General features: G+C 46.2%; 1 protein-coding gene across 1 annotated transcript in view; it reads left to right on the plus strand.

The window, feature by feature from the left end:
* Positions 1 to 4,303: 4,303 nt before the first annotated feature.
* Positions 4,304 to 10,912, plus strand: part of Lama1 (laminin, alpha 1) — a 115,744-nt gene continuing 109,135 nt past the window's right edge. Inside the window, exons 1-3 of the mRNA XM_013517659.1 lie at positions 4,304 to 4,307; positions 8,430 to 8,600; positions 8,927 to 9,039. Coding sequence (XP_013373113.1) covers positions 4,304 to 4,307; positions 8,430 to 8,600; positions 8,927 to 9,039 — 288 coding nt within the window. The remainder of the gene's footprint in view (positions 4,308 to 8,429; positions 8,601 to 8,926; positions 9,040 to 10,912) is intronic.

The following is a 10,912-nucleotide window of genomic DNA, read 5'->3' on the forward strand; positions in this document are numbered from 1 at the left end:
ACCGAACTCACGACCTTGAGCTTGCCAGGCAGGCGCTTTGCCGCTGAGCTAAATCCCCAGCCCCCGGTTGCAAGGATTCTTTACGGCACAGAATCGCGTGTGCTATGTTTTGTACAGGTGGCAGTGCAGCGAGTTTACTTATGCCAGTGTCACCGTGACCAGGGGGCCCATGGCACTCTGACATCAGGTGTTTGGTTCCACGTGACAGTGGCTGCTTTGCAGCTCCATTATAGTCTTAGGGGCCACGGTAGGGGCTGTGGTTGGACACCAGTGGCCATGCTCAGGGCAGGGCTGATGCTGCGTTTCTTTGAGTGCAGCCCCCTGCTGTGAGGACGTGTGTGCTCACCAGCATCCCCCAGGAAGGGCGGAGGAGCGGGAGGTCAGTGCTGCAGGATCAGGGCTGCTTTGGCCCTTGGAGGTGTGTGGCTCCGGGTAAGAAAACACGGTTTTGCTAGTGCTTAATCTTTTTTTTTTTTTTTTCCGGTTGTCATGGCAAAATATTAGTTTCAGATTCATTCTTGGTCACTTTTTTTTGCTAAAAATAGTGCAGAAAAAATTTCCATATTGGTATCTGTGTAGTTATTTTCCAAAATTCCCTCTGTTTTCTCACTGTGACTAACCGCGTAAGGAAGTGGGTGTCTCTGTGTGATGAACGCATTGCTCCGTGTGGCGAGTGTGCTTGTAAATAAATGAAAGGGTACCGTTGCTTATATTCTTCCCCACTTAGCGCATGCTCTGCGGACATACAGCTCCTAGGAAGCCAAAGGACAGAGGCGGGAGCCCGTCGGGTGGGCGCCCAGGTTGCTCTCCCATGTCCTCTCCGTCCCGGGCAGGATATGGGGTGCAGTTTGATCCCCTTGGGTTTCTTTCGTGTGGGAGCGTACAATTTGACGTAACATTCTGTCAGGCTTGTTTAGTAGTTCTGGTTTGATCCTGTCACTTACACAGGTCACTGACACATGATTAACTTTTCAGTGTGCCTCCTTCACAGCCGTGTGTTTTACTGCTTGTTTCGGGGGGTGAGTGAAAATAAATTGTCACAACTTGCAGTCGCGTCTGGGCTGCCGGCACTGCAGTGCGTACCTTGAGCCAAACCTTCCGTCTGCGGCCCAGCTTCTGTCCTGCACGGACACCGGACACCGTGTCCTGGGCATTCAGAGGGCACACGTCTCTGGAAGTGCTGTGACACACGTGGTATCGCGCGCCTGCAGTCGGGTGGCAGCTTGTTTTCCTGAGGTGCATTTATTCCTGTCTCACCTCCTTGGCTTCTTCTTCCCGCTGACCCCTTGTTCACCTTTTGTTCAGCCTGTTCGATGCAAGTGGACATTTTTTGTTTGTTTGCTTGTTTTGCTCTACCAGGGGCTGAACCCAGGACTTTCACACTGAGCTGCATCTCCAGCTTTTTTTTTTTTTACATTTTGTTTTGAGGCAGCGTCTTGCTAACATCGCTAAATTGCCCATGCGGGGACTGAATTCATGATTCTAGTGCTCAGTCACAGGCGTGAGCCACCACCCTGCAAAGAGATATCTTTAAGAACACTGTGTACCCATTCTTGGCATGTCTTTACCCATACAAACACATGACAAAGAAAACCAAGCACATTAAATGCAGCGCCACCCCTGGGTGTGTGGCTCCTTCCTGCCCTCTGAGTGAAGCCTTTTCGCCAAGGCCATGCTGGGCACCCTGCTGGGGCCGGAACTGAGCTCAGGCTCACCGACCAGAAGCTCTTACAAGGCCCCTGCACTGCTCTTTGCGAGGGAGGCAGCTCCAGGAGAGCCTGGGTCTGATGAAGTGGAGATAGAGCGGCATTTCATTCAAGGCTAGACACAGACCCTGAGACCCGGAATACACCGCATCAGATAGGACCTCAGTCTCAGGATCCAGCCTGTGCGTGCTCCATGCCCCTTTTATCCAGTTCCATGAGGGAAGAGAGTGATAAAATCACATTCTTATGGATCAGAAGGGTGACTGACAAAGGGGTGGATTCAGAGGCTTGAGACTTGGGTTTGACTCAGCTAGGACTTGTGACTTCAACAATACTGCCGCTCATGAAGGCAGCGTCAGCACCCTTCTGAGGAGCTGCAGGACCCCGGATGGGCATTGTCTTTCCTTAAGGAAAGGGTCACGTTCAAGGTGAAGTGCGAGGAAGCAAAGACTGAGAAGACTGCTTTCCATTTATTTGGTCCTTTTATCTGAGAAGCCACAAAATGAGCAGTTTACCTTTCTTTACTGTTCTCATGGAACGAGGAAAAGCTTTTATTCCCTCACTTTCCAAGTGGTGAGAGAATCTGTGGTGGGCAGTGTTGCCTGGTGATCTGTTAAAGCAGAATTCTAGACTTGCAGAGCCTTAGACGGGACTCAAGGGTACTCCCTGAACTGGAAGGACATAGAGGCTCTGAGCCCTTGGTTTGTCCAGGGACAGATTCCTTTAGTGTGGAGCCAAGAGAGCTTCTAGGTTGTAGACCCTGGGCCCTGTGTGTTATCCATGCACCTTGCTTGATTTGTTCATTCTCTCACTCAGGCACTGTTGGCTGTTCTCACGGGCCAGGTGCCCACCTAGAGCAAGCAGAGCAGGACTCCTTCCCCAAGAGGCTCACAGATTGGTCACGAGTAGTTTTGGCTTGGGGGCAGTAGTTAATGAAGGAGAAGAAGTAGGGAGATTAGTCAGTACAATAGTGATCTCTGTATAAATGTAAGTACAGTGGTGGGGTTGATCCAAGTTAGGACAGAAAACAGACTTCCCTTTAGCCTAGGGTTCTAGAAAGTTCCGAGTTTGGCAGGAGGGATGAGTAGGGCATGAGTGGGTACAGGAAAGGGGCAAAAGGATAGAAAATTGGAATCAGTCTGAACCAACAAGAGGAGCCGTAGGGATTCTGGACTGACCCTGTCTGAGCACACAGGTCCTTACAGAGTCACGCACCACACCACATTGCAGTTGGTGATGGTCCCGTAAGTATTCACAGGCCGGAACATTCCCATCCTCGAGTGACGGTTGCAGCTGTCCCGATGTTTTAGCCCTGCACATTCTGGGTTGGTGGTGATGCTGGTATAAATAACCCCACTGTGCTGTCAGTAGGGTAAAGTACAGCACTGCTGTGGTTCATGTCTCAGTGTCCCCCACTACCTCATGTGCTCGTAGGTGGGGGTCCTGGAAGTGCCTGCCTTAAGGAGCTGACTTGCTGTTAGGAGTTGGGGTCTGCTGGGAAGACGGGGAGTGTGACCTGGAAAGATTCATCTCCCTCTGCAGTTCCTCCCTTCTTTCTCCGCTTCCTGTTCACCATGAGGCGAGCAGCTGTCCTCTGCCATGTCCTCCTGCCACATCTCCCTGCCTGGAGCAGCAGAATGAACTAAAACTGCGAGCCATAATAAACTGCTCCTCCTTTACATTGTGCGTGTTGGGCGTTTAGGCCCAGCCATGAGGAAAGTGGGATTTATACCAGCATCACCACCAACCCAGGAAAGTGGCTGAGACAAGCACAGTGAGTTACATACCGCCCATGGTAACGGATAATGATGCTAAGCAACTGGCGACCTATCAGTACACTTGTGTTATTGCTCTGAAGTGCGCTCCCGGTCTACTTAGTTTTATAAAAGGGTGTCTGTAAAGAAGTATGCCAGCTTCCAGCCTCAGCTTCCTGTGACTGTGAGGCCTGGTCCCAGGACAGGCCTGACATCCAGGCCTCTGTGTAAATACACTGTGAGGCTTGCACAGCTGCAAAGGCACCCAGTAATCCTCTTGGAATTTGTCCTCATCATTAGGTGACATGGACTGTTTTCCTGTCTGGGTCGTACCTAGCTGGTTTTCTTGCTCTAATCTCTCCTCTAATCTGTTTAAATTCCTCTGCATGTCAGATATCTCGTGCAGTGAAGTCTGTGTGGCTGTCCTTCCCAGTGGTGGGGTCAGGACAAGCTCGGTCACTCCCCTGGTGTTCTTGTGAGGGACAGTGTAGTGCTGACCTCACAAGGCTCTTTTATGGACGTTGCACTGGCCTGAATCATTACCTGCATTTTCTACCCATCTGTGTAATCCACGGATATGTTATTCAATATGAATTCACTTGTTCACCTAAAGCTTATCACTGGTATATCTTAATTAATACCATGAACCTGGACCATTATTTTATTAGAATGCCTCAATGTCCTTATCCTGGGATGTTAGACAGCGGCAGCTGTCATTGTTAGAGGTACTGACTCCATTGTTTGGTCAGGAGAGGGCCGTGTTTGCCAGAGAACGCTGAGAAGCCAGTTGTTGGTCTGTCAGATCTGACTTCTGCTGACAGTTGATAGATGTTTCCTGGGAAAATGGGTAAGATGAAGGAAGTGAGTGCTGGGTAAATGGAGAACAAAATAGATTTGAGTGCTTAAAAAATACATCACAAACTTCAATTTGGAAATTTAAATTTCTGCTTTTCCAGTTCTTTCAACAGATCGAGTTAGGAGATTTGTTTTATCAAATAAAAACCTCCTAATACCAGAAGCCACTTTGATTATTTAGCCATACAAAATGTTTATAATCTGTTGTTTTATTCTGGGGAAAAAAACATGATCCAAAAATATTGACCTGGATTCTTTAGGTAAAAATGGCAAATGTTTTCTTTGCAGACTAGCACGTTGCTTTTGAGTATGGAACAGGCGAATGCAGTATTGTGTGGAACTCAGAAAGCCTTTTTTTTCCCCCAAAAGGAGAAAAACTCACTCTTCCCTCACACATAAGTACACGAAGAAGGCTCAGAGGAATTCTGAGAGAGGAATTATTAACCTAGCTAGAGGGGTCTGCATGGCCACGGTGACCACGAGTAGCATGTCGTCCGTGAACTTGGGCAGTGCAGAGCGTTCCAGCAGGCTGGCGCAGTCCTGAAAGGCACAGGGAGGCCGAGTGCGCCAGGAGGAGCGCCAGAGGAACTGGTGCATGGGGAGGAATTCATTTCATGCTCGGTGGAGTTCAGTGTCCCCAGGTCTGGCCGCCACTTCAGCCCATGCGCAGAGGAGTGACTGTCCCGTGTCCTGAAGGAGGACAAGGAATAAATGGGTGTTGCCGCCACGGTGACTGCAGAAAGTAACGGTGCTCAACAAGAATGCGTGCTCCGACTCGGGACCGCGTGAGAGGGACGGGTCACACCCGGGCCGTGCCACCCCCTTGGCTCCATTTTAGGTGTGAAACCAAACTTTTCCTCTTGGTCTCTTGACCTTGATGCCCTTCCTGACCCTTTGATTCCTGACCCTGCTTCCTGCCTGCTGCCCTGCAGTTGCTCTGTTGAAATATTTCAGTCATTTTTGAAATGACTCAGCTACCTGGGGGACTTTCGCCCAAATCCATTCTACCACATGCCCCCTCCGGCACCTCTTTCCGGCTCACTTTTATCTGCTAGCAGGTCTGGGCCGAGCAGCAAGGAAGAAGAGTGACTCCACAGAGCAAGGGGAAATGCAGTGTGCGTAAGGCATCGTTTTTAGGGAGGATCCCCAACCCCACCCTGTACTAGCTTCTCGGAGGTTTAATTTTAATGAGCAATAGCTTGGATTTTTTAAATGAAATTAATCATGTAAAGGTTCTTCTGCACAGCTGAGACTATCAAAGTCATCTTTGCCTTCTCCTCCTTGTCCTCCTCCTTTTTTGGAGTGTTGGGGATTGAGGATTGAGCCAGGGCCTGGCACATGCTAGGCAAGAAAGAGCTCGACCCCTGAGCCCAAACTGGAGTATTTCAAAGCCTACCTAGTGCAAAGAACTGCCTGACGCTGACGACTATGATTGAGATATTGCTCACTAACATGATGTTCGGTTTATGCTCCTGAGGTGTGAGCTGTGTTCTCTCAGTGACTCAGGACAAAGACTATAGCATAAGGGTGTGGGGTGTCCCATGACTGCCTGACCCCCTACCATACCCTAGTGACACTAAAGGGTGCTCTGTGTAGGAAATGGAGAGTTCCCTAGGTGTCCAGCAGCCTCATGAGGTGAATGAGGAGAAAGTGTTGTGTAGTCAGGTACTTGTTGGCTCTAGAGAAAGGCATTGCTAATTCAGTTCCTGTAACCTTGGTTTTTTCTCTCACTTGCCCCGTCCGGCACAGGAAATGGATAGCATTGATGCTACTGCAGATCTTAATGCTCATTTGGAATACAGAACACAAAATGTGGTCTTTGCTGCTTTGGTAAAGCACCATAGTGTGAAAGCATGTTCTGCTTTAAATTATTAGCTCAGAAGGATTTGAGCCAGATTACTTGAACATTCTGGTCATAGAGTGGAGAATATTATTATCTCATTATCAGACAATAAGTATCAACTGCTGCCACCAGGCAAGTACCATGCTCAAGGATTTATGTGTCACTTTAACAGCTGCACCATAAAATATATGTGTCAATGAGGTGTGTTGTAACCCAGCTAAGCAGGGGAGAGGCTGAGGCAGGAGGATCACTCACACTCAGGAGTTCAGAACCAGCCTGGGTAACACAGTGAGACCACATCTCAAAAAACAAACAATAAACCAAAATAAAATTGAGTATCTAACTGTTGGTTTATAAAAATAATTGTTTGGGGGAAATGCCACCGTTAAGCAGTGATTCATTTGGTTTCTCATAAAGTTTTTTTATTCCTTTTTAATTTTGAAAGAAGTCCCTGTAAAGGAATATGATTAAAATAACCAATTTTAAATTAAAAATGAAGATAGCCAGGTGGGGTGGTACACACCTGTAATTCCAGCACTTAAGAGGTGGAAGCAGGAGAATCACTGTGAGTTCGAGGCCAGCCTGGGCTACATGGTGAGTTCAAGGCCAACTTGAACTACATAGGGAGAGTCTGTTTCAAAAAAAAAGAAAAAGAAAAAAGAAAAAAACAGAATACACATATTAAATATAGTATCTGATATAAATCTGTTTTATGTTCCAATATTAAGAAAATGCTCTAGAATATTAACTATTTTCTATTGGGGCCATAAAGTCCAGTCCATTGGCTTGAATATAATCCTTCTATCATGGTAGAATTAGTAATGGGTGATTCTTTTTTATGTGAAAAGTTTTTTAGAGACCACCTAATAAAATTTTAAGAATAGGTGCATGGTCAGTTTGCTTTTGAACACAGCAATTCTTACAAAAATAATGTTTTCTAGTAATTTAAATGGCTAAATATTGTAAGAGAAAATAGCATTGAGCGTGTTAGGCACTGCCTAGAAATGTAACAGTTGAAGATATAAATAAGGCCTTCTGTAGAACTAAAACTGTACTGGGCTATTTTTCAAGTTTCACTGAAAGACAAATACTTGAGAAATAGTACGGACCATATGTCCTTTACAAACAAAAGATTATGTCCTGTGACCTTTGAAGGTCAAGTGCTATTAAATGAGAGAAACCCCAGTGCTAACACCCTCCCCACCTTCTCCGTGGTGTCTATTCTATAGAAGTTTGTAGATCTCGCTGGAATCCTTCCTGCTATTATCTTTTTACCAAGATAGCACTAAAGCAGTGCTAGAGAACCTAATGGAGGTACTTTTCCCATGGTCATGCAGAAATTATTTTCTGAGGAGTTTGGACCTGGTACTGATCCCAGCCACTTAAAGATAAAATCTGTGGAGACAAAGGGACTCTACAAGCACAGAGATGAAGAGAGAGTTGAAGAGAATGTTGAAAATTGGGTCTTTGTGTTCTAAAGTTTTAGTCACCAAAGAAAATAGGCGGTAGAGAAAGCACAGAGAGAGAGAGAGAAAAGTCTTAAATAATTACAGGGATTATGGGGACACAGGACACAGGAGAGGAAGCCCCTCATCTAAAGAGAAGGTGCGCAATTTCCTTGCTCAGTATGTACATTTGAATATTGACTTGAAAACCTATCTTCCCAACATTTTACTATGATAATCTCCACCGTAAGAGTAGAAAGCATGGTGCAGCGAGGGCCTGGCCTCCACTCTGATTCCACAGTGAGCATTTTTCTCTGTTTTCTTTATTGACTGTCAGCCCATGTATGCATCTCTCTATCCATCCACAAGTTTTATTTCTGATGCTTTCCAAAATGAGTAGAAGGGATAAATACTAAATTCCTAAATACTTTAGCATGTGCATCAGTATTGGTTTGTGATCCTTTTTACTAGTTGAGATAAAATTACATGTACTAAAATACCCAAGTCTGCCCAAATCTTAGGTGTCCTCATTCTGATTCTTTTTCACAACTGCATCTGCCTGTTACTAAGATGCTGAACATACACCTTCTCCCAGGAAGCTCGTTGTGTCCCTTTTCTGAGGGGTCAGTCCCTGGTCCTGGGACCCGTGCGTATGCTCTTCTTGTAGAGGAGTTTGCGTGTCCCAGAGTTTGTGACAGGCAGCCCATTCTGTATGCCCTGCTTTGGGTCAGGCTTGCTCCACTCAGTGTGTGGGCCTGCAGTCTATCAGTTCCCCTGCCTCTGGGGTTTGGCGCTTCTGACGACCGGGTGAATTTCTGACTTGCAGGCCTGTTCCCCGCCATTCTTAATCTGGCCACCAATGCTGAGATCAGCGCCAATGCCACCTGTGGTGAGAAGGGACCCGAGATGTCCTGCAAACTCGTGGAGCACGTGCCTGGCAGGCGTGCACGCAACGCCCAGTGCCGGCTCTGTGATGCCAACAGTGTGAACCCCAAAGGTAAGTGAGGCTCCTTCTGTTCCGGAACAACTTGTTTTGTTACTTTACGCTTATTTTATTTTATGTGAGGCTGTGCTATGCTGTGTTCGGTTATTTCATTTCATCATTTTATATTAGTGTGTCTCAGTGCACCCCAGCCTTGCGTCTGCTAATGGAGCTGCTGCCACCCTGGTGGCTTTTGGAGGTGCTAACTGAGGCTTTCATTAGAGGCCATGAACGTGGTGTTCACCTTCAGTGCTCTTTCCGTTATGAGTTTAGAAGTTCAAGGATTTAAAGCAGGAGCTTTAAAGAGAGAAGAATGCATGTTTCCATTTTCTTTTTAACAGAGCGCCATCCGATATCAAATGCGATCGATGGCACCAATAATTGGTGGCAGAGCCCCAGCATTCAGAACGGAAGAGAGTATCACTGGGTCACCATCACTCTGGACTTAAGACAGGTAGGTCAGGCCAGAGCTGTTGGAGAGGACTGGGCTGCTGGAAGGTGGGCTTACAGCGGCTGCTGGGAAAGTCTGCCTTGTTTCCCAACTTGTGTACATTCTGATCTTGCTCTCTACCAGCGGCAGTCACAGGAGTAGTACGTGACACCATTTCTTGTCACCTATGGAGACAGGTGAAGTTACTTTCCTGTAGCTGGTGTTCTTTGCACCTCCACAGTGGGAAATACTCATGGTTCAGGATGTTAAGCCAGGCATGTGCCAGATGCCCTGGGAAGGCACAGGACCAAGCACGTGCGCTCCTCCCATTCAGGCTTAGTACTGTCTTGCTGTCATCATCGTGCAGAGTTCCTGTGTGTGGGCTCAGCACAAAAGGGGATGGTGTGAAACCTCGTGGTTAAGCCTCACCTGTGCCAGGTGCGTCTGTCAGGGCCCGGGGCAGAGGGAGCTGCTTGGGACTGAAGTGGACAACACCACCAGCACGTGGTGGGGAAGGCAAGTCCATACCGTTCTGGCCTCACTTGTGTCTTCTTACATGACTTCAAGGCCACGGGGGAGAATGGAACACAAGGTTGGCATCATTGCCCCTGTATTTTTAGAAAAGATGAAGGGAAAGAAGTCTGAAAAGAGAAGGTGCAAAAGAGAGATAGGAAATATTTTGTAGCTACTGTCGAAGTTTTTGATTTGAGTTCTTTGTAAAACCCATTGCATGACATTCTTATTTCCATCTGAATTCTCTTGTGTTGGAACTCATACATTTCATGTAAAATATTTAGATGACTTGAAAGAGGTAAACAGTTGAGGTGAATTGAACATTGTAGGATTGGAATAGGAATTTTAGAGATTTAGTGACAATCAATCAGAACTCCTTAAATAGGTGATAGTTTTTAAAATGCACAAGATTTTAAGTAGAGGACCAAAGGATGGTGTGCACATTTAGGCATAAGAAATGTTTGATCTCTGGTAATTATAGTGAATAAGGAAGCAAAATGGGAAGCTCATTTATGCTATGTTACGGCTAAGGGTCCTCCAAAGGTGTGATTGTCATGGTGGCGCTATTGGGAAGTGAGGGAACCTTCAAGAGGTGTGGCCTAGTAGGAGGAAGTCAGGTCACTAGCAGTGTACATTTGGAGGGGATACTGGGGCCTTGACCGCTTCCTGTCTCTTACTTCTGGGGCTCTGAGGCGAGCAGCTTCCTCTTCCACACACTCCTGCCGTGGTGTGAGGCCTCCCTCATCACAGGTCCAAAAGCAGATGGGCAAATTGACCATGGACTCTGCGACTGTGAGCCAAAGTGAACCGTTCCTCTTCCTTAGGTATTTTTGTCTCAGTGGTAGAAGTCTGGGTAAGGCAGTAAGGTCAGCCAAATTAAGAACGGGTTATTTTCCATATAGGCTTCAGACCTTGTGAGACTGTTCTCGGTCTTGATGGAGATTTAGATCTTTGAGGGATACTTAGAAAACAAACATGGTGCCTAGGTATAGTCCTTTCTAAGTAATGCCTGGTGTTTTGAGGTAGCCTAAAAAAAAAGATAATTAAAACAATTACCACTCAGAGATTTCTTTACTTTTTGCACAGTACAAAAATCATCCTGTGCTGTCTTTTGAAAAGAAAATTACAGTAAGTTTATACCTTGGCAAGTCTTTCTGAAGCTTATTTTTTTATTGAGCTTTTTAATTGTGTACTTTTTTTAATGAGTAGAAAGCACATTACAGTGAACATACATAGATCTTCCCCTTGAGGTTCAGGGAATTTTAAGCTTTGTGCCCCATTTGTTTCAAATGAATTGCAATCATCTGGACATTTTATCAGCATTTCAGTTTGTGTATTTATTTATTTATTTATTTTTGGTTGTTTTTTTTTTTTTTTTTTTTTT

The sequence above is a fragment of the Chinchilla lanigera genome, unplaced genomic scaffold, assembly GCF_000276665.1.
Source record: "Chinchilla lanigera isolate Chin_1 unplaced genomic scaffold, ChiLan1.0 scaffold00001, whole genome shotgun sequence".
NCBI classification, from domain to species: Eukaryota; Metazoa; Chordata; class Mammalia; order Rodentia; family Chinchillidae; genus Chinchilla; species Chinchilla lanigera.